At 38.3% G+C, this 24854-nt stretch overlaps 1 protein-coding gene across 3 annotated transcripts in view; it reads left to right on the forward strand.

Annotated features, from left to right (window-relative positions):
- The window catches only part of Ssbp2 (single stranded DNA binding protein 2), a 259016-nt gene extending 236126 nt beyond the window's left edge, over positions 1–22890 (forward strand). For 2 of the 3 annotated variants that reach the window (XM_027401755.2, XM_027401753.2), the window contains 5 exons: positions 1599–1669; positions 3575–3653; positions 5667–5695; positions 10679–10777; positions 17463–22890. In XM_027401755.2, coding sequence (XP_027257556.1) covers positions 1599–1669; positions 3575–3653; positions 5667–5695; positions 10679–10777; positions 17463–17492 — 308 coding nt within the window. In that variant the 3' untranslated portion in view covers positions 17493–22890. The remainder of the gene's footprint in view (positions 1–1598; positions 1670–3574; positions 3654–5666; positions 5696–10678; positions 10778–17462) is intronic. The other variant, XM_035440490.1, reaches the window with a different exon arrangement.
- Positions 22891–24854: the final 1964 nt, after the last annotated feature.

The following is a 24854-nucleotide window of genomic DNA, read 5'->3' on the forward strand; positions in this document are numbered from 1 at the left end:
TGAGGTTTCACTCAGAAACCTCAGGGAAAACTCATATGGTGACCAAAACTGCAGTAGGTGGGGCTGGTGAGGAGATGCTAGGCAGGAGAAGGAATGAAAATGTGAAGACAGGCAAGGCTGGCGATAGGCAGGAAGGAATAAGTAACCTTACATGACAGAAATACTTCATAGGTGAGGACATGAAAAATTCATAGCCATAAAAATAGGTTGGGATCTCACTTAGAATTCAGAAACAGAGGTCATCCTGAGGGGAAGCATTCTGGCTCATTCAATACTATGAGGTATTTATTCTTTTAGAATAAATCTAGTAATATCTACTCAGTCATAGCAGCGCACACCTTTAATCCCAGCACTCAGGAGGCAGAGGCAGAGGCAGGTGGATCTCTGTGAGTTTAAGGCCAGCCTGGTCTACAAGAGTGAGTTCCAGGACAGTCAAGGATACATAGTGAGACCTTGTCGCAAAACAAAAACAACAACAACAAAAAGGTAAAATCTATTACTGACATTCATATATCACTGTTGATAAATGACCAATAAATAATACACACTAAAATCACAGGCTAACTAATGTTTAGTAAGTAGTCACACAAGTGGCAGAAGTAATCATATCTCTCCTTATGGTCACTACCATGAGAAAGCATGTTATTTCCCCAAACACTTCATCGTTTTCAAAATAAAGATCTATTGTAATACATCTAAGTAAACTTTGTAATTGTAAGAAAATAGAAAACTGCATTTCATCACTAATATTTCCTCAATGTAAAATAATTAGCTTTCAGTCTGAATTTTAATTCATAAAAATATATGTGGAGATTTAACTAGAATTATCTAGGCTCCATGAAGTATAAGTTTTAGAATAGTATAAAATCTTAAATGTATTTATAGATAATACACTGCAGTTATTTTAATAAAAGGACTAAAGAAAATTATCAAAAAGTTGCTGAAAGCCATGGGTAGTGAATGAGTACTGGGGAAACTGAGACAGGAAGATTGCTGTGAATTCAAGGCCAGCCTGGGTTACTATGTGAGTTCCAGGCCAGCCGCCGTCATAAGACGAGACTATCTCTGGAAAGGAAAAAAAATGATTGAAGCATCTGGCTCTTTCTTCAAGAAAGATGGTTTCTTTTTCTAGTCTTGTTGTAATCTCACATTTGAAATTAAGTCAGTAGATTCTACCAGTTTCATCCTGAAATTCAGTTTTTTCCTATAGGAATTCTAAGAAAATCCTAAAAATTGAAAAGTTACTGAATTTGAACTTTCATAATTGTCTGATGTATATATACTCATCATTGCTTATGGAGTAAAAAGTAATCCATGTTTTATGAAATACTCTATAATTTGTGTGTGGGGGGGTCTTAATATTCAGTTGACCTGAATTACTGACGGGTTTATACCTTTCATCATGGTCCTAATTTATGACCTTAGAACAGTATAGTTTGGGTCAGAAAAGGACTGCCGGGTATTGTTTCCAAACACTAGTAATGACTATATCAGCTGTGTATCTATCTAGCTATCAATTTCTATGTATGCCAAGATCATCTTTGGTTATTTTGTGAAGGCTTTTGTAGAGATATTAATAAAGTGATGTTTTGTTTCAGATTCAACCAATTCTGGAGACAACATGTATACTTTAATGAATGCAGTACCTCCTGGGCCTAACAGACCTAATGTAAATGAGTTTTAAATTTGTACTATAATACAGTAATATTCCATGTAAAAATAAATGTTATGCTTATACATAAGTACATAGGGTAGCTAAAATTGAAAAAAGTCAGAAAATACATTTACTGTGCATTAAGCTAATTAAAACCTACATGCATTTAGTCTCAAAGTCTTCTAAAACCGTCAACACCCTTTAAAGTTGCAGAGGCATGAAAAGAGCAGAGCACAGCATGCCCACAGGCTCTTGCTTGGGCTTACAATGAGGTCTAAATTCCCAGCCCAGCTAAACTGCACCCTTGTTAAAAGCTGAGTAAGGTTCCATGCAGTCCTCTCTACTTTTCAGGTGTGTGTGTGTGTGTGCGCGCGTGTGTGCACTCACACACATGCTGACACATACTCATGCTCACAGTTACACACACACACATACACACTCAGACACTCTCTCTCTCTCTCTCTCTCTCTCTCTCTCTCTCTCTCACACACACACACACACACACACACACACACACACACACACGTGCTGGTAAATGTGCTGTGGCATACATGTGGAGATTAGAAAACAATTGAAGTAGACTGTTCTCTCCATCTGCTGTGTGAAACCTGTGGATTGAACTCAGGTTTTTGGTGGCAAGCCTCTTTACCTGCTGAGCCATCTTTCTGACTCACTCATAAGCAGCAACCTGGGAATGTGTGTGAGCTAGTGACATTCAGGCTTGTCTAAACAGTTTTCCCACTAAGCCACCCAGCCTGCCTGCCTGTCTTCTTTCCTCCCTTTCTCCTTCCTTTCCTTTTTCCTTTCTCCTCCCTGTAGGGAGACACCCTAGCCCCGCCCAATAGTCCTGGGACAGGTACCAGGTGGACCCGGGACTCGCCCATAAGGTCGTGGTGAAGGAAAGCCGGGGTGACGTAAGGGAGCTTCTTAAAGGGCTGCACGTGGGGACCCGGGCCCTTTTGTTCTAGCCAAGCTTGCTGGGTTCTATAACCTAGCTCTGGCCTGTGCTTTGCCCTGGTGTCTTCTTGAATAAAGAGACTTTAATTGTAATACCTCCCCTTTCCTTTCTGTGGCCCTGAAAGCTAGTGTGATTCTTAACCATCACCACTCTCTCTGCACACACTATAGTCAATGCTGCAAGTTGTATGTGTTGGAATATGACCTGAGCTTGAAAACATTTAAGAGAAAATGCTGACTTCGATAGGTACTTACCTCCAAACCTAAGATAATGATGCTTGCCTTCAGCTAGGGCACAGAAGCATTCTAGAGGAGTGAGGAGGAGGTGGAAGGGCACAGACCAGCGTGTCTGTTCACAGCTACTGCTAAGATTTTACCTGATAGAACCAATCCTGATGCTTTAAAGATGTGAGTAGAGCTGCTGCAAAATGTCTGCTTTATGCTGACATAGCACAGGTAACTAAGAAGAGTTAACAAGGTTCAGCTGTCCCTAAGTAACTAAATTTTAACCTGCAAGATGAAATCATTCCCTGTACCCATTCAAACAGTGATATATTGCGTACTAAGGAAGTATTGCTACTGGTATCATGATTCAACAGAAATAACCTTCCTAATGAACCAATAGCAGCAGCAGGTTCTTAAGAACTACCTTGGGCATATCAGAGGAAATTTGTCACCATCAAGGAGAGAATGGTAATCTTCACATTTACATGGAATGTCCATGCTTTCCAGTTGAGCGTATGTGGAGGAGAAAAGAAAATAGACAGAAAGTAGGATTAGCCAGAGCATCCAGAACATAGAGATGGGAGAGGTGGGACAGACAGTTACAAAGTCCACCACCTTGAGACTCTGAGAAGTCTCTACACCTGAAAATAAACCTGGGCAATCTCTAATGTTAATAAGTAATGTGAAATAAAATCATTTTCCATATGATCACAATCACCTTCTTTATTTTTAAAACAGTTTCCAATGGGCCCTGCATCAGATGGTCCCATGGGTGGATTAGGAGGAATGGAGTCCCATCACATGAATGGCTCTTTAGGTAAGGCTTTTACATTAGATTTATGGGATAAATTAAAAATAAAACATTAGTTCTATGTGGGCATTATGGTCTGCACAGCCCTTCCATGTGCAGATACTTGAGTGGTCAAGTGATCTATAGTATATTGGGTGTAAACTGGAGAGCATTTGAAAGTTAGGGGTGTGAGGTTGGTTCTGTTCAGATTGCCCCACGAGTATTGATGCTGGTCTGTGACATCGTAAGTGTCTTGTGGCCAAAGGAGACTGTTCCACTGAGCATGTGCCATGCTGCCTAACCCAGAGGGTGCCTCTGCCCTTTCCACAGGTGTTTTTGTCTCCAGTCTGTGAACATAATATCAGAGAAACCAGGTCTTGTAATAATTCTTTAATTTTGTCATGTATTTTAATGTTTGCACATTTCAAATAAAATTAGTAACCATGCTCTAATAATGTTAATAATTCCATTATGAGACCATGCTGTGCACCTGCCTTAGGAGAAAGCTGAGCTCAAGTACAGCAGTGGTTAACAGTGTGCTTCACGTATGGCACTTTCGTAGCAGATGACACCAAGTGTCTGTAGGGTAAAAAAAATACTCACAATGATGAGACATAGAGAAAAGTAAAGCAAAAGTGATTGTGTCTCTCAGCACACCACGCCCATGGGTAGACATATAAGAACCAATGTGCTTGTGGCCATAGGGTCATCTGCACGCAGGCAGTGGTGCCAAGGCTTGTAGAGGAGCCTTTCACTTACATTGGACAGACCATGCTCATACAGTCCAGCTTATCTAGGATTCCATACTCTCAAGGTCAAAAACATATCCCTAGATTCCTGAATGTCTGTTAAGTGATTCCAAAATTATCTCCAATGCATTAATAGACTTTTGTGCTTTTTAAGGACCCATTTTTTTGTACATTCCAAAGTTTTGATTCATTGTATTTTGGTTGGCATGAAGTGTCTGATGATTGCAGCCAATAGTCATGTGTAATTATTTAATTTAAGGATAGAGAGAATTTAGTATTCAAGTCCTCAGGCACATTGCCACATACCAGGTCTACAGCAGGCACACACATTACTGGCTGGCATAGTGGACACCACTGAGAAATGTACACATCATCATATAGTGTTCAGTTTCCAGTACTGTTATAGAATTTGAGTTTTCTCAATCTGTCAAGTTGGAGAATTAGTCAAAAGAGAGGGGGTTGGTCATAGAAGGCTTTTGGTTACAGTACCACTAGAATGAGCTTCCAGACAAGTTTCTCAATGGCTGACAACTAGTTCCTTTCTGTAGTGAACATTACATATTCACAAGTAACAGTACAGCATGTGTGCATTCCATGTGTAACTGTTGTATACTTTTCCTCAAAAGCAAGTCATGCTAAGCCTTTATTTTTGCTGTCCAGTAAATGCTGCTATTAAAATGTTATAATATTTTGCACTAAGATTAATTGTGGAGAGTAACTAGTTCAAAATAAAACTGATACTGTGATAAAGTTATGTTATTGCTAGTTACTTAGTGTATAATTCCATCACCTATGTCTCTCAAAAACCAAAATTAAGATGTAGTATATCTTGATGATATGTTTAGTTTCTATTGTGTATGTTGGGTGCTATTTTTAATATTAGTAAAATACTCTTGAATATTGTAGTAAAATATGGTTCAGAATATTGTCAGATATTCTTAGAAATGTCTATTTTAAATTTTATCAGATTTGCAACATCATTTTCATTAAAAGGTATAGAGCTGTACACATAGATGATCTCCCTAATGGTTCCCAAGGGGTCTGTAGCCATGACTGCTCCTGCCATTAGGATGCAAGTGATGGGAAGTAGAAGATACAGATCTGTACATGTAGATGAACTCCCTAGTGGTCCCCCAAGGGGACTGTAGCCATGACCATTCCTAATGTTCAGATACAGGTGATGGGGGCAGAAGCAAAGTTCTGTGCTGTTACTAGCTCACTCACCTTCAGGAGTTTCCATTCATAATGCTGTCTTACTTAATGATGCCTATCTTTTCACATTTTTCTCCAGGCTCAGGAGATATGGACAGTATTTCCAAGGTGAGAAATGTGTATTCTGTTTTTATCTCCATTTTATTCCACATGGAACTCTAATGTTACTAAATGAGCTTTATGAATATTATTCTTCAATAAAAATTTTATCATTCAGCAATAAAATATGAACATATGTAATCTTAAGAAAGGAAAATATGATAACCCACTTCATCATGTTCTGATGCTACATAGTGAGCTGGACTGACAGTTTAGATGATCTTTTGAAAAGCTGTAGAAGTTTGTAAAGTATCTATAGCAGTGTGACATTAGATACATCTGAGAAGTTGGCCATATATGGTTTTAAGAACATCACATATGTATGTATCTGTATGTTCCCTTGGTCTTTAAAGCCTTCATTAGATGGTGTTGTCATGTGCAGTCATTTTTCTAGTTCTCAAAAAGGTAGGGAAGTAATTAGAAGAAAATAATATTAATACTTGTAGAAATAAATGTTGCATTTTTCTCCTTCAATAATTTGAGTATCTAAAATTAATATTTTGCTAAAATGCTTTACATAAATTTTTTAAAAAATAACATCAAAATACTACCTAGGTCATAATGAAATTAAAGTAGTTCTCTGAAAGTTAACTATATTTAAAACATTTGATGAAAACTATGCTTAGCTAACACTAAAACTGCTCCCTTCAAAGTCTGCTTTATATCAGTAAGTAGAGATTCATTAGAGGACAGCTGTGCTTTTAACTCCACCTACATTTGTATAATAATAGAAAATTCCTGGCACCACAAAAAAGTAAAATTAACTGAACTGTAAAACAGTTTACAATAAGACTTTAGGCCCTAAAACATTGTAAACTGCAGCTCTGACACTACACCTGGAGTGTCTAGTTGCCATACAAGGTCTATGGATACTTGGATGAAGGTGTTTGGAGACAGAGAAGTATTCTAGAATAACATTTATTCATGTCAAGTACTAACTTACCTCTGTGGAAAATGATATTCACAAAGTCTGTTTTCAGAGCAACAGGCCCTGTGTGATTTTATTATAGCTGTCTATGTGAGAGGTGCCCTTTCAGATGTGAGGACCTGCCTATGATGAGAGCTAGATGAACTCTCCTTAGTTAGCAGTGAAACTTTAAGGTCATATTTAAGGAATGTATTCTTGCACTTAGAGATGGTTCTGAACATAAAACTTGGAATGTCTTAATTGTTATAGGACCATCTTCCTGAAACTTTCATTAATAAACTATAATCTTTTATACTAAACACATAAACAAAATTCTATAGGAATAAGGACTTTATAATTTATAAAGCACTTTAAATGTTTTTAAATAGAATTACAATGATGAATTAAATACTAGCTTTTACATTGTCCAATGCTAGTAACTTGCTTAATGAACTGCTAGTTCTCTTGCTTAATGCCTAAACATTAGTTGACTATGTGTTGTGTGGGAAGGAAAAAACAAGACCTCTGTGGAAACAAACATCATTTCTCTGTCCTCACGTGGTTTCTCCTCACACGGAGTTCTTTCATTCAGTAAAGAACAAGGTGCCAAGGGAGCATACTGGGCTCTATCTCCAAAGATAAACAAATGTAAGAAGCTTTGTGTAACTGAGCAGACTAAACTGGAGAAAGTTTTTTAAAAATTTGGGTCATGTGTTAGAGGATAGATGAAAGAATAACTTTCTAATTAAGAGAGGAATTGAAGAAAACATACAAGATAAAAACTGAAGACTGGACAGGAAAATTACTCAAGAGGTAAAGGCACTTGCAGTGTGAGTCCAGAAATCTGAATTTGACCCCCCCCCAGAACTCAAGTAAAGGTGGAATGATGTGACTCCTTGAAGTTGTGTCTGACCCCTGCCTGCCATAGCACATACACATGTCCACACACACATGCCCAGCCCCACACATGTCCATAGCACACACACATGCACAAATGAATTTACACGAACATATACACAATAATAATAATAATAATAATAATAATAATAATAATAATAAATTTTTAAAAATTAAGTAGAGTGGAGACTACAAAGTTTAAGAAAGGTAAACATTTAGCCAAAGGAATTTCGTGTGTGATAGGTTTTTTGTTTGTTTGTTTTTGTTTTGTTGTTTTTGGTTTTTTTGAGACAGGGTTCTCTGTGTAACAGCCATCACCATCCTGGAACTCTCTTTGTAAACCAGGCTGGCCTGAAACTCAGAGAGATCCTCCTGCCTCTGCCTCCCAAGTGCACCACAACCACCCGGCTATGTGTGGCATCTTTTATGTGCTTAATGTGCATTCCTTTCCAACTTGGAGAAGGGGTGGGAATGTAATAGAATCCCTTGAATATGGGATCAGTAAGATCTGAATTTTAAAGCTAAATCTTAGAGTAGAAATACACAAAATACCCATCCACTGAAATAAAAAATGTCACCAAGATGATAAAAACAGCTAAAAACAATCCTTTCCTGAGTTCTTTCTGTGGTGCTCCCTGTTTCCGAAGTGTGTGCTAATGCAATCGTGCCTTTCTGGTCACTAAAGTACCTTTTCTGTATGGTACTCATGCCTCAGTGATGAATTCTGCTGGAGACACTGCTCACAGCTATAGCCATAGCGAAAGGAACCACACACAGTTCCTTGCCAGCTGTATTCATTACAGCCTTGATAGTCTCAGGTGTCAGGTGATCCTGGGCGCAGTTTCTTTAATCCTCCACATTGAAGAACTTCACAGTTCTTCCTTAGAGAAGGTCATTTCACAGCCTTCCTTAGAGAATACTTCAGATAGAAATGAAACAACATATTCTGTTCTTATAATTTAAATGTTTTCAAACATATCCATTGACTAGAAGATGTGTTTCAAAGATCTAGTACTGCCTTGATTTATGTTGTATTCTTTTAAAATTCCCTTTAACTTACTTACATACCCCCACCCCATTAGAAAGCATGAGTTTGAGCTACCATGCCATGAAAAGATTGCATGGAAAATGGAAATAGTAGCATGGAAGTGTTGTTCATTTAAAAATTCAGTGTTATTTTAATTCTAAATATTATCAAACCTTGGGGTCTAGAAGTGTAGCTATGTGGTAAAACATTTACCTAGCATATACAAGCCCATAGATTCAAATACCAGCACTAAAAATACTAATTAACTAACTGATTTAAAAAGAAAACCCAACACTTTGAGTCAGGAATCAGACTTGTAGTTAGATAAACTTTTAGAATAAAACATGATATATGAAAAAGTACAGCCCAGATCTAAATCACCCCAAATGTGCAGTGAAAATCCTCACACAAAGTTTGGTTTTCTTTGTTGAAATAGATCAGTGTTTTGATGGTCACCATGACCAAGGCAACTTATAGAAGAAAGTATTTAATTTGGGGCCTATTGTTCCAAAGGGATAGAGTACATGATCATGCTGTGGTGGGAGCATGGCAGCAGGCAAGCAGGCATAGCACTAGAGCAGTAGCTGGCATGGGCTTAAAGCCCACCTCTGGTGATGCATCTCCTCCTCCTAAAAGGCCACACCTCCTCATCCTTTAAAAACCATTCCACCAACAGGGGACCAAGTATTAAAATGTATGAGCCTATTCATTCAAACCACCACAATTAGCATTATCATTCCTGTTTTCAAAGCACAATTTATTATTTAATTAGCATCTCTAATAATTAATGAATCTAAAATCATGCATCTAGTAAAAATTTCCAAGGGAATGAAGTTGTCAGGTTACTTTATGTGCAGTTGCCTTTCTTTATTCTTGGAGGAAAAATTTACCAGAAATGGTAGAATTCTTTTTCTGCTATGGAAGTGTGGTTCTGAGCCCTTGGCATATAGAACTCCTATGGACTTCAGAGGATCCTTGCTCTCATCCTCCCTGCAGGGGCACACTGGGACAAAATAGGAGCTGCATTTTCACCAGCTCATCTGCCTGCTCTGCTTTACAGGCTAGCCATATTCTAAAAAGGCCATATTCTCAAAAGTCCTTTTAGGAACACATTCATAAAACTTGGTGTTTGCAATAGGATTTACTGTAATAATTTTCTTTAAAAACAAAATTCCAAACTGGAATATAAGCTATATGGTTTAGGGCAAATATATATATATTTTCCATTTCAAAAAACAAAGTGTTTGGTCCTGAATGTTTTAAACTAAACATTCAGTTTAGTAAATTGTAACTTGAAAGGCATCCTTCAATCACCATTGCAGGGCAGTATAAACATGATGTATGTGCCATTCTGTGTTTCCTATTGGTGTGGACTTCCAGATAGTTCAAAATACCCTGTAAAGATAAGATGAACAAACTTAAGCAGGGTTTTACAAAAGGTGCTGCTAACTTCATGTTGATTGCTAATAGCATCTGTTTTGTCTCCAAGAAACATCCATAGGAACTGGATGTTTGTAAACTAAGGGTAGCACTTTCTTCAGTGGAATGCTAATCCCTCTCTCCTCCCAAGGCATTTTTCTCAGTAGTGATCTTCTTTCTTCCTTATGACTCACATAAAAATAATTGAAATAGTATTATCTCCAAAGTGCACAAAGAATTCAAGGGAAATGTCTGTTAAAGCAGTGACCTTTCAAAGTTTAGTTAGTAAAATTACTAAGGGAGTTAGCCTCTATCATGCCTTTTCCATGGGCAGACTCTCTTCATCAGCCTCCTGCTTGGAAAGTTGAGGGGTTGTTTGTTATTGTTGTTTTGTTTTGTTTGTTTGTTGTTTGTTTACTCTAGAACTCTAGAAACTATAAACTGAGGATGAGAAATTGATTAAACATTGATTCTGGGAGTAAGAAAATAGTTATCATAGATTATTTGAGGTTTTACTTGTCCTCAAAATTTCATTTGCAAAAGCATTAACACTTGTTCTGGTACAGTGTGTGAGGGAGAGGATGAGGAAGAAGCCAGTGAGCATCCTATCTGCTTTGTCCTGAGAGGACAGTACTGTCCCTGCTGCCGCCATTGCCACTGTAATTCTGTGTTTGAAGCACTGCAATGCAGGAGGGAAATGAAAACCTTCAACAATGACTTCTTTTCTCAATCTTGTTTACAGAATTCTCCCAATAATATGAGCCTGAGTAACCAGCCGGGCACCCCAAGGGATGACGGTGAAATGGGGGGAAATTTCTTAAACCCTTTTCAGAGTGAGAGTGTAAGTATTCACTTGACTGTGTTATTATGCTCTAATAGTCTTAAGCTCTCCTCTCAGTATAAATGCTCACAGTTGTTATCATTGATGTTTACCAAGTGTTCAATATGTTGATTTTCTAAAAGTCAGAAGAAATCTTCAAGTGCAGTTTTATGAAAAAGGGTTCTGTGAGTGACCTTTGTATATATGTGCAAAACCATCATCCTAGTTTTCTTATGGAGAACGCCCATGCCATGATCAAACAGAAAGCAGCTTGCCTCATTCGCATGTCCTACCTTCTAGCAAAATGAATAGGTGCAACATAAGATCTGTTCTTGATTTTGTCATGGTAAGAGTATGACAATAATCTACATGTATTGTGACTTCACACATTAGGCTTTGCTGCAGTGAAGGTCACCTTAGTGGTCTGTCAGCCTGAGCTTGAAACTGTGGCATTTTTAAATTGCTATTATAGGGTTATAGGTTATCTTCATAGATGTGGACAGGACAAAAAGTGAAGCTAAACAGTTCATTTATTTATTTAGCGAACAGTTCCTAAGCACTTATGTATGCCAAGACAGTATGCAAGAGACAAGATGGTGCCTTTCTCAAAGAGTTACTATGTAATGCAATGTTTTTTAAGTGAGTGATCATTAGGGTTGCTCTCTGCTGGGGCCACTGAGCTGGATTATAGAACAAAATGTCAAAGAGCCCAGGGGAGTGTTATCAGCATATGACCCATGCCCCACACAAGTGGGCCTGTCAGTCCATGGGAGGGTGCAGGCAGTTCCTGCTACCATGCTTCCCAACTCAGCCTTTTCCAGAGCTCCCACCACCTGCAGTTTAAGCCTGGGCTAACAGCAGTCTACTTTAGTGCAGCCTGACAGTGTCCCACGTGGAGCCCACGAGTGGATGTTTGTGGATTTTTTTGCTTCTTGGTCTCAACCTACAACCTACACTAGAAACAAAGCTGCTTCTGAGTTTAGACTATGAAAGTTTTCTTTCTGCTAGTTTGCTTTATTTCTATGACTGGTGAAGACAAAGAATATAGATAAATTATGTGAGAAAGCTTAGATGTCAGGGAGTGAGCAGGAAAAAGCAGGCGGCACCACATGGTTTCAGTCACATATGAGACTACAGGAATTATTTTTTAAGAACCTTGGTCACTGGTTTAACCTCAAAAATATGAACAAATCGGTCATTTTCAATGCTCACTTTCTCTAATCAGAGACATTTATTCCCTTTTGTTTAATTCTTCCAGCAGTAACATAATGTAATTTAATATGAGGTATATGGTAAGTCAGTTCAGTTCATTTATTGTACTGTTTGCAAAGTTTCAGAGTAAGAAACAAAGTATTCTAAAGTAAGGAGGATAGCATACCTGTCCTTAAGTGTACAATTCTACTAACAGATGTTTACATGACTAGATCATATGTCAGACTAATACAGTAGTATACATGATGGTGTATTATAGTGTATTTCTCTAATACACTAACAACAGTGAAGGAATGAAACCTACTGTGAATGGATTAAAAACAGAGAATGTATGTAATAGAATACCACTCCATTCAAGAATACACAGTCTTGTTATTTCAACAAATTTGGCCAAACTAGAAGATAGTGTGTTTGGTGACATAAGAGGCTTACAAAAAGTTAGCATTGTGTGGCCTCACTCCTCAGAATCTAAACAACTGTTGATCTGGGGAAAGTCTGCCTCAGAAGCTGGTTATTATGGGTCTCTTAAATGTTCCACTTGAAACCTGTAATATTTACACAACCCTAGGCATATAGGTATAAAACAGACTTACAAATCAAGCACTTGCTGGTAATAAACTGTAAAGACATGCATTTTATTTTTTTTCCCAAGAAATTATTTTTTTCTTAGTTCAAATTAGGAACAAGCCTGCTTCACATATCAATCCCTTCTCCCTCTTCCTTTCCCTCTCCCTCTCCTCCTCCCCAACCCCCACCAGCCCCACTCCACCCCATCTCTCTTCTGCTCCCCAGGGTGGGTAATGCCCTCCATCTGACCTGAACAAGGGGGAGCTCAAGAAATGCATTTTAAAACAGTTCTTTGATGTGCACATTTTTTTTTTACAATTTATTAAACACAAGATCTGTTGAATGAATGTGGTTAGTGTTTGTTTATTTGAGACAGGTCCTCTCTGTATAGTTCTGCCTGTAAACTGCTATGTAGACCAGGCTGGCCTCGAACTCACAGAGATCCTCCTGGCTTAGCCCCATCCCCACTCTTCCCCACCAGTGCTCTGTTTTGAAACCCACTGAGTGTGCCTGGTGCTGCATGGATGTGAATGTTGTCACACATTTTTGTTTATTTTTTTAATTTTTTTGTTGTTGTTGTTTTTTCGAGACAGAGTTTTTCTGTGTAACTTTGGAGCCTATCCTGATACTCATTCTGGAGACCAGGCTGGCCTCGAACTCACAGAGATCCGCCTGCCTCTGCCTCTGCCTCTGCCTTTGCCTCCCGAGTGCTGGGATTAAAAGCATGTGCCACCATCGCCCGGCTTTTGTTTATATTTTTAAAAAAGACAGAGCAGTGGAAGGAGAGAGGTTCTCTGCTGACAAATGTGGGATTCAACGAAGTGGCAAAGCTTGGTGTAACTTCAGATGTAGCCAAGAAGATGCAGAACTATTTAGTTAATTCAAAAATCCCAGTAAACAAGTGTTCAAAGACTCGATTTGAAGGCATGTAACTCTGAAAAGTATGTGTATTTGAGTGGTCTGCCCTTCAAGGATTTGTCACCTTTCCCTAAGGAAAAAATAAAACAAGAGTCCAGAGAGAACGAACAACTGCTTAGTGCCTACAGTATACAAGATATTATCCTGCTTCGTGCTTTCTGTAAACTAGATATTATTTCACTCTCCTTACATACTACTTCATTTAATTATATCAAGACAAAAATGCCTAAATACACAGAGCAATTACTGCAGACATGCTTGGCAGAGCAAGATGAACATAACAGGGCTCCTTCTTTCAAGAAACAAAGCTGCTCCCTAGTGTTCACATACTGTAAATGTTTTGTTTTGATGGTGCAGATACAAAAATGCTTCAAAAGAAGAAAGCAGTTGGATTAATTTGTTGCATTAATTTGGAAAAATGTTTACACATGATGTCTGTCTATACTCAGATGAGTGGGTATGTTACTAGAATCACGGTACTGAACAGTGACAAGCTGGTAGACAGACTTCCCACCTCTCCTTTCCATCGTCTACTTCTGCATTTTTGAGAAACTACATAAACCTGAGTTTCTTAGGTAGTAACACAAGCATTGAGTTATTTCATGTTATATTCAGAGGAGCAGAACTATTCTCTGTTTCTCTTAAGAAAACAAAATATTTATAGAAAGCAAGACTTGAACGAGGTATGATCTAAAGTGTCCTTTGGGAGATCTAATGACTGCATCTAACAGATTCTGTGGAGTACTAGTTGGGTGATAAGAAAGAGGAGACTCCGCAAGTTCACACTAGGACATGCTATCTTGAAATAGACTTTACAAAACAGATAAATTGGCATATGTTTAAAATCATAGCTTTTGGTTTACTTTTTCCCCTAAGTCAAACAAAAGTGCTGTCCGTAGCTAAAGGGCCATTTTATTCTCTGAGGAGAAGAAGGCTTGCTTAGTAGTTCTGAACAGTACATTCTGATATCACAGCATTGTGGTGCAGACATCACAGTGGCTCATCGTATGTTAGTGTAACAGCTGAGATGAGTCAGCACAGGACACCAGGAATAGCGCGTGCCTTTCAACATGGCAGTCCATTTAACTCCCACTCTTCCTTTCTTCTGGGAAAATGTAAACCACCTCTTCAGTACTCCAAAGAATGGGATCCATGGAAATAGTCCTTTTTGCTTGGACTATTTTCTGGGCACGTTCCTAGAATTTTATCATTTCCCTTAGTCTCATTTTCTTGAAATAGTTTCAGTAATAGAAACTGACAGTGAGCAGTCCTCAGCCTTCCAGGAACATGTGACATGTGGCCTAGGGATGCCCAGCACCAGTGCATCCTATTGTTCTGTGCCAGAGATGATAACATGTCATTCTGTAGTTGCGTGTATTACTCAGATAAATGTATTACACTTTATTAGATTCCTGTAAACTCTCTGAGTTTTATTTCTTGGAGCTGATGCTTCAGTCCTTTCTGACTGACCCTGACCCCAGTATCCCTGCACCTAATTTTTTCCCCTAAGTTACTGTTATGGGTGAAGCAACTTCTTCTGATTTCCCATTATATTAACAACATTTAGTTTTTCTGTAAGATTTTTCTCAAGATCTGTGACCTACCACATTTTTAACAACTACTAGTGTTAAGGGATAATAGCAACTAATAAAATTCTTGACAACAGAACATGTACATCACTGGGTAGTATATATTAGAATGAAAAGTATTTTATCATCTTCCCTAATATTATGTGGTATATGAATGAGCTGGGCTGATACTTAGTAAGAAAGGATTCTAGAACATCTTAAATCCAGATTGCCTAGGCCCTCCTTTCAGTGGGAAGGTTTCCTGTGACACTCTGCAGGAAACCATCCTGCCTTGCTTTAGGTCACTTACCTGCTGCTTTAGGTCTCTGACATAGCAACTCTCAGAAGAGCCCTTATCTGGTCATGCAATTTAAATATTTGTTTAAAGTTAAATGTGGACATTTTCACTTCTGAATTTTCAGTAGCTACATTCCAAGAACTTGGAAGCCACATGTGTATGGAACCTGTTGTACTCGCTAGGATGGAGTAGAATGTTCCATCATCACAGGTTCCATTGAACCAACTAAGTACATTCCCAATTCTTATGGCAGCTCCAAGAACCATGAAAAATATGGGTTAAATTTCTTTGTGGCCATTTTTTCTGTAGAGATGCATCTTTGTCCTTTTTTATTGCTTGTCCTTGTCTCTGAATATACCTATACTCTATAGTTTTTATGTAACTATATATAGTTATAATATATTATGTGACTATACTTAATCATAAGCTGTGGGTAAATTGCAGCATGCTGAAGTTGCTGGTGATGTGGAACTTTATAATGTCACATTGCCATGGAATTGGGTGTGTTTCCATTTCAGCATACAATGGTTCCAAGCATTCCTTGTGTATGATGGCAAATGGGGCATTGATTTGGTTTTGACTTGTATTTTCATCTTGCTTTCTTTTTTTCTGAGTTACAATGGATTTTTAATTTTTTTTGTCTTTGATATTATTATGTAAGACAATTACATCATTTCCTTTTTCCCTTCCTTTTGATTGCCCAATAGGAGTCAGTTAAACTATTTAGGTAACTTACCTTCCTTGTACCAATACAAAACTCAAAGCTATTCAGTGACAAATAGATTCTGCTTGGTGTGACCAATGTTCAAAGAATTAACAGCCCTCCCTTCTTGGTCGAGCCACTCTTTTATCAGCCTCCTCCTCTACCTCATTCTCTACATTTACTCAGAACAATGCATTTTGGAATTTACACCCTAATGATTTGTGGTTCAGAGGACAGAGCCCCTGTCATGCATATGCTCACTCACGTGGGACCTCCTCTCACTTCAGTTTGAATGAACCTCAGCTCATGCCTGCAGTTCACCAAAGCTAGCTTGGGATTCTTTCCACTTTGTCCCTGTTCTACCAACTTTTTAAAAGGCATGATCCCACTGCCCACATAGCTGCTTTAGCTACTGCTACTTATTGGATTCTGCAGTGTGGAACCAACCGTTTGGTAGAGTCCATCCTTTGGACTTTACCCATCTCTCATCCTGAGACACAATCATTTAGTAGAATATTGAAAGAAATCGCCCTTTGAATTAGTTTTTCCAGGTTTTCCATCAAACATTAAAATATTCCAAGGTCTACATTTTTATCTTAGTTTTGAAACCATTTTCTTATGTAGACCCCTACCATTCACCAAAGGTGCTTGTCTCCACTCAGAAGATCCAGAGCAGTCCATCCATGATGGCGGCCTCTAGCTGCATGTTGTGATTCACATTTAAGCAAATTGAAATCAAGTAATGTTCTAAATTTCCAAAGCCTCACCCTTTGTCACGTGTCAGCCTCATCATACCATAAAGCTGAGTCCCTGTTGTTTCATGCAGAGGATTGATTGGGGGCAGGGCTCTATGCTAATGCACACTGGAGCATCAGGTATGCCCATGAGACTCTGCAGAGCAGCAATTGCTGTGTTCCCTGACACTGTTCCTGTACTGAGTATGTGTCTAATCAACTCTGGAGCTTAAGGATTGTGTTTAATCCTCCCCAAACTCCTGGGTACTATCAGAAAGGCTGTTAGAGAGGAGAGAAGACTGAAGGCAGAACACAGAGAAGTCCCCACTCACTTGGCTATATATAGCAAAAGCTAGTTCTCAGACTCGCTTCCCCATGATCCATCCTTGGACTAAAGTTGCCCAGATTGCTACAAGTGTCTACAAAGTCCTCATCTGGCTGGACAGAGTGTCTGAGGGACTGGATGATTACCTAGGTTCCGGGAAAGAATCAGACTTGGTAGAGGAAATAGTTTAAAATTTCACAACTAAGAAAAGCCATATAAATAAATGCCTCTTGCCAAAGTTCCTCATGTTCCTGAGATTAAAGATGTGTGCATCAGTGTTCGTAGAAACTAAAATTCACCATTTATCCTTCTGCACCGAGTTGAAAAACACTGCCCTGTGGCAAGATCACTGTTAACCAGTGGATTCTTCTGTCCTTGTAGTACTCCCCAAGCATGACCATGAGTGTGTGATCCATTACCAAGTCTCCTTATGAAAACCATCAGGAGTCGGCCCTTCACAGAACTACTACGGAAGAAAACTGCTCATCAGTGTACAGTTGAAGGAATCTCAGCCAACCAAACCAACCCTTTAGCTCCTGCTCTCTCCCCTATTTTGTGAAGAAAGCGGGTCCAAATGTGATTCAAACAACTGTACGGAGTGGCACATTAGAATTGCCCTAAAATGAACTGCAAATAATCATCTGTGTATGTATATGTGTGGGAACGAGAATGTATCGTATATGCAGATCCATATGCACATATACGCATACATGCATTGACCCACAGGACATTGTAAGATATTATCACATGACATCTTAAGTAGAAGTAAGTAGGGACTTTTATTCCATCCTTTTTTTCACGTTTACATTTTAATTATTAAAGGTTGCTCCAGCCCCTCCCTGAACTATTTTGTGCTGTGTATATCACTGCTTTATATAAGTTATTTTTTAAGGTGAACTCAGATGTTATGGTTTTGTAAATGTCTGCAATCATGGATAGGAATAAAATCGCTTATTTGAGAGCTTTCATTCACTTGTGTCTGATGCAAGTTACCCATGAGCCGCAGAACACACTAAGTGGAGAGAATGTGTCTTCATCCTTATGCCCAGGCAGACATTTCCTCAGTTACGGTCTGTGCAAAGAAGTTTATTACCTCGTACTTAAGGAAAACACATCAGCAGAAGTTTGATTAGGGCCTCACCCGGTCTATTTCTGCAGTGACTGCTTTAAGTTGAGTTCTTTCTTGGTTTGTTTGTCTTAGACAATACAGAAGTCAGCAGCTAATTCAAATGACCTAGACCATAGCAATTAAGTGACACTGGTTGTCACATTTTTAGCACCACATTTTCTCTTTAACATGACAAAGCCCGCAAAGTGATAGCAAAACCACTTGTTTGAATTCGTGACTTCTCACACAGAGATCTGGAGGTAAAATTTACATAACGTACGATGTGAAATAGTATTGTGTTTTTATTTGAATTCCCTGTAGACATTTCCTCAGAGATGTGATAACAGACAGACACACAGACATGCAGACACACTGACATGATTCAGGCTTTCAGCACCAGAGAGAAAAGAAGAAGCATTGGTAGAGGCTTCTGGGGAGTTTGTTTCCCCTCGCCCAGTAGCTTGATTGCTGGACCTGCCCTTGTGGTGTCCCTGCTCTCTGGCTGCAGAGTGCATGCCCTGTCTGCTCTGGTCTGGCGTCAGAGGGCTTGCATTCGGAGGCAGATTATCGGTGTAACTTCTCTTGACTGCCAGTGGCTAGATCTCCATTGTGTGTCTGACAGTTTGGAAGGGAGGAAAGACATAGTTCTTAATTATCTCCATTACCAAAGCACCTTGCTGCATGACACTTTGCAGATCTTTGGAATGAATTTTAATCCTGTATCCAAATACCAAAATCCTAACAATTAGGAAAGTTTATCTGTTACTCTAAGATACCCTTCCTGTTACTTTTGATACAAATACTTACTGCTCACCCACCACTACCCTGCTGGGAGAAGGCACTGTCCAGTCTGAAGAGAGACGACTCCTTTCCTCTGGGGTTGTAGCATGAGTGAAAATGTTGACACTGTGTTTGCCAGCTCTTGGTTTCAGGTTATTGATTCATTCTTTCTGAAAACTGAAAATTTGGGCTGTGCATGCCAGGAATGCTGGGAGAAGCATAGAAGATAAAGCAGATGAATTAGCTTTGTACTACCAATCTAGATGACAATATGTGTCATAGTCCATAGCACAGCATAGGAGCCCACAACTGCACCAGACAGCTGCCTTGTACCTGCTGGCTCCAGAGACCTGTCACAAACAGCTCACACAGTCTTCACCCTCCAGCTGAGGTAACCTGAAGATGACGCTCCATACAGTTCACCTGAATTGCCAGGAATAGTGGTAGCTTTCACTTCCTGTGACAATTGTGCAAAATCAACTCTTTTCAGTAAACTCAGCTTTATGAGGGTGGAATTCCAGTGCTTTTGTTGCCTCTTCCCTCTGTCACCACTAATCATCCTTTCATTTATTGACTCTTCCTCGGTCACCACTGGCCATCATTTCATTTGTTGACTCCTCCCTCCATCACCACTGTTCATAATTTCATTTGCCCTCGGAGAAGGAAAGCATTGTTTCTTATCACAACAAACAAACAAAAACTATGAACCTAATTTTACTTGTCCTTATTTGAGAATAGTTCTGGAATATAAATGATATAAATGGCATCACATGTCACTTTTAACCTGTTTGGTCAAAAAAGGAGGGAGGGAGTAAAATGGATTTGATTTTTGTTTTGTGTGTTTGTTTTCAATGTGTAGCAATCAATTTATCATTTCTTTTCTTTCTTGGAACCCCAATCAAAAATACTTATTTCCAATATATAAATTCCTGAAAAACCTTAAAAAATATTTTAAGACAAAACCACATTCACAAACAGGAAAATATAAGAATAATCAATTTTATAGCCAAATAATTTTGTTACCTGAAGGGTGAGCAGTGTCAGTATATTGATTTTGTTTAGATTTTACTTATTTAACCTTATTATTTTTCTGGCAAGAACGTCTAACCTTTTCTTATACATTCCACCACTCTCAGCACATTTGTCTTGTCTTGATATGTATGCTGGCTGTTGTGGCTTATTTTTGCACATTTCACCCCATAATAATGAAATCAGCAATGTTTGCCTACATTGAACATGACATGCACGTATAAAACGTGAGAATAAATAGTAGGTATAAGCATTAATTCTTGTTACTCTGCTCTGTCCTGCCTAACTCACTGCAGTTGAAAACACACATCACACTAAGATGTGGATGGTTCTTACCCAGGTGATTCTCATAGAGTGAAAATGCCCACTGTGTCCATGTGTCGTATTAACACAGATTTGATGGGCGATTTAGCATCCTTAGAAAATGCCGCAGTTTGGGTTCAATTGCTAGTGAACAGGAATTTTATGGCTAAAACTCCAAGATTAAGATTTTTCAGAAGACTAACACATCAGTTCTGTCCCCCCTCAGCCATGGTGAGTTCTCAGACACACCTGTCCCTACAGAAAGTTCTTCCATTTCTATGTTTATGATTGTGTAAGGTATCTGGACCCCATTGCATTTGAAAGGGCCATTCAGTTAAACAGACTTCAGTAAGCTGCTAGTCTGCCTACACCTTCTCTTCCTACCCAGGACTGTTCCCTCCGAAGCAGAGCTTTGCCCCGTTCTCCCTACTCTGAAGCCCGGTTGGCTTCTTGCCTGGTTTCTCCATGGAGATGACATACAGGGTTAAATGTCTTTCCCTCTCAACCTCTCATCTTTCCTGTCTACTCAGTACTTAGTACTGGTGGTCATTCTCCCCAGGAAAATGACTTCAACTTCCTTTGCCTCGTTATTAATGTTCATCATAAGCAGTATTACAGGTCACAGATACTGGACGTCTGAATGTTATCCTGTTTGTGTGCTGTAGTTCTCTTTCCTTGAAACATTAGCCGAGGCAGGCAGCTCATGGGGAAAACTGACGTGAAGAGACCATTGTCACATATTTTACCAAACGTGCATTAGTCTTTTGTGTGTGTGTGTGTGTGTGTGTGTGTGTGTGTGTTTTCTTCCTGGTGGACTAAATTTCTCTGATCTGAGAAGCACAAGCTTAAAACAGTGTTTGCTTAAAACAATGGTTCCAATTTTAAACGTTTGCAGCAGCCTCCCCCAGTCTGAGAAATAGGCCTTAAGAAATCCAGGGAAAGCAAGAGTAGTGAAGCAGTATTAATACCACTTTACCTGTGTCCATATGTTGATGATGGTAGCATCCTCCGACTATGACTCATATTATTTTGTAGCACTATTGACATATAGTAAACTATTCTTTCTCTTGACTATTTCTCATTTCAATGCTAAAATATCTGCTAAAAGTTACTTGGGATGGAAAGAGTAACACAACACTATACTACATATAGAACTATATATAAGCAAGTGTCTCTCAGGCCCAGACTTAGCTTCTCACCATTGGATTTTTATAGTGATCTTGTCAGAAATAGTACAACAATTACAGCTTCCTGATATACACATTTGTTTATGAGAAATTGAATTGACATCACCAAAACTTTAACTTTGCCCATGGACCACAATTCCATTTGAATGACCTACTGATAAACCCGAGATCTCTTTAATCACTTCTCTATTATGAAGAGGAATATTTGGCTGAGTGAATCTCCCAAGGAAATTTCCTCACATAATTTGTTTTCCTAAACAAAAGAATTTCTGTACAGAATTTAAATTTAAATGTGAATATTTTTGCTGTCTATGTTTTAAAAATGAAATACACGACTATATATAAATGTTACAGCACTTAATGTGGGACTAGGTGTTTTCATGTAGCATTTACTGGGTGTTATTAGGACAAATCTTTGATTCATTTTCATTATCCCAGTCATTGGAACCTTATCGTCGGCTTTTAAAATACTTAGCATTTCATTTGTAAAACAAGATATGCTGTTCCTATGGCCAAGGTAAGTATTAATATTTACTGAAAATGATATAAATATTTGTTCCTCATTAATGCTTTTCACTTTCTCCTTTGTGGCAAGTGAGCTCAGTGCATCGCCCCAGGGCAAGATTTGGATCCTTTACAGGCTTCTCAAACTGTACACAATATGCTGTAAACTAAGTTTCTAACATGCCTTCATAAAATTGTCAGTAAAATGTAATGAATCATTTATTTGTTTGAAAACAACAACTCAGATAATCTGTCCATCTTACATGATTTGAGTAGAATTCTAAATTTTTGCAATAGAGATTTTCCCAACAAAGTACTAATTAAAATTTATGTGGATTTAGATCAGAGAAGATTTCAAAAATGTTTACTTTCCTTGCATTATGACAATGTGTAAACTCTGTTAGGACAGATAATTTGAAGGACACGTTATTGTGACAAACAAAGATGGAGAAATCTTTATGCATAGAATTCTTGATTTGTGGTAGCCATAAGATTATTAAATTGTTTCTGATTTTAAGAATTTAAAATGTTTCCTTACTACATGTGTTAAATTGTTACCTACAATGTCTTCCTGAAAAAATAGAATTATTTGTAAGGTTTTTATAAATGTACAATTTATGTATAAATATAATTGAAATCTGGGGTGACTCAGTAATTACTATTCTTAAATCAGTAATAGCCACCAGAGAACTGACACATTTGTAAACTTAGCACCTGTGTGTATATGTGTGTGCACATACACATTGTTACAATTATTCTCAAGTGAATTTATCGCTTAATGTTTTTGTAAAAGTATTTGAGCTGTTCGTGTAATGGAAAAAGTCACCATAAAGATGTACATAAATGTCCCTTAATTTGACACGTCGTCACATTTAATTTATAAAAATACTGCTTTTGATTTATGGTTTCTTCCCTTTTATTTCTATCCTTTACTTCAATACTTATTGGAAAGGAAAGGAAATTGTTTGTATGGAGACAGCACAAATGTTCCTGAGAAAAGTCAAACTGTAATGTGCACATCTGTGCAGAGAAGTGAATTGGACATTGTACACTAGATAAAATTCAGGACTGTGTAGAGGCAAAGGGTTTCTATGCACTTAAGAAAAGGTTGTGTGGCTGATTCTCTGTGGTCATGTAACAGCCTTGCCCCAAATAATATTAGAAAACTTACAGCTGTTAATGCGGTTTTAGTATTTTTTTCAAGTAAAACTACACACAATGAGGCATTTGTTCAGATAATTCACACAGTTCTTTCATCTTTATGATGAACTATGAAGGTGGTCACTTCAGTTCACCATAAACATCAGCCTAAAAGGTTTTAAAGTAGCATCCCTATACTACCCTAAACATGAATGAGAAGGAAGTAAACCTCTCCTAATTGTATTGAGAATTCATCCCTGGAAAGAAATGGAAATACATAATTCAACTCCACCCCTCAGTGATGTGCTAAATACTGGTTTTATGTCATATATTATAGCTTTGACCCAAATGGAATATTTCAGTTTGGTGGTGTGACAATTTGTACATAATAGATAGGAAGTATTATAAATCCTAATGACCAGACAGGATAAGTCAAGGATTACCTCATGTGGCTTGTCAGGTGATTTTTGTTGTTGTTTGCCTTTTTGTTTGTGCGATTTCTGCATGTCTAGAGGCTGAAGGGTAGACAGAAGGAACTCGCCGGGCATTGGTGGTGCACGCCTTTAATCCCAGCACTCGTGAGGCAGAGGCAGGTGGATCTCTGTGAGTTCCAAGCCAGCCTGGTCTCCAGAGCAAGTGCCAGGATAGGTTCCAAAGCTACACAGAGAAACCCTGTCTCTAAAAAAACCAAAAAGAAGAAGAAGGAGGAGGAGGAGGAGGAGGAAGTGGAGGAAGAGGAGGAGGAGGAACTCTATGTGTAGTAGGACATGAAAAGGTTACTTGTAAGCATAAACATATCCCTATACATTATAAGACTAGCACCAGTAGCATAAAAGAAGCCAGCACACCTATAGCTTCACATAAATGGCTTATGAATTGAAAAATCAAATGTGTCTGTTTTACAATCATTTGCTTGCATTGTCATTCTCACCACTTTGTTAGCCATTATTTGTTTAGAACTAAAGAGATTGCAACATACTTAATGGTCTCAAGACTGTTTTAATAGAACGTATTGCCAAGCATTGGGAGTGATGTTGGTTTTAAGAACTCAGCCTGCTATTATACAGGCAGTTGCCAGTCGGGAATTCTGTCACTGAACCGCTAGTCATTGAGAGGAGTATTTTGTTTGGAGAAGCAGGGTTTTCACTGGAGTGGATGTGACCTAGGGAGAGGTGGCCCTTTCAGTCGAGGAAATGAGTGGTGGCAGGTATAAGCAGTGGCTTGTGTCTCCGTTCAGGTTCCTCACTTATTCTTTAGTATCTGTGCACGGATTTTGCTTAATAATAAATAGTAAAGAATTCATTTACCGTCAGGTCTTAAATATTTACTTCATTTTCACTTTGAGTACTTACCTACACACCATTCTTCATTCAACAAATTTCCAGAAAGCTGAACTTAATGTATACAAGAAAGATAACTCAAATAATACTTAAAAAAACATATTTGCCATATATAAAAGTATTCAAAGCAAATGGAAGCATTAGCAATTGCATGGAATCCAGCTCTTCAAAAAGTCTCCAAATTAATATGGAAATGCGCAATTAAATGTTCTGTGTAAGTTATTAATAAAACATTTGTTGAACAAAATATCCAAATCAAAACTAGTGTTTTGTACCAACGGTAGACTGGCAAATCCACTACCAGGGTTTCTAAGATAATTACCTCTACAAAACCAGACTGTAACTAAGTTGTTTAAAATTCAGTACATTTTACAGAAATATT

The sequence above is a fragment of the Cricetulus griseus genome, chromosome 2 (assembly GCF_003668045.3).
Source record: "Cricetulus griseus strain 17A/GY chromosome 2, alternate assembly CriGri-PICRH-1.0, whole genome shotgun sequence".
Taxonomy (NCBI): domain Eukaryota; kingdom Metazoa; phylum Chordata; class Mammalia; order Rodentia; family Cricetidae; genus Cricetulus; species Cricetulus griseus.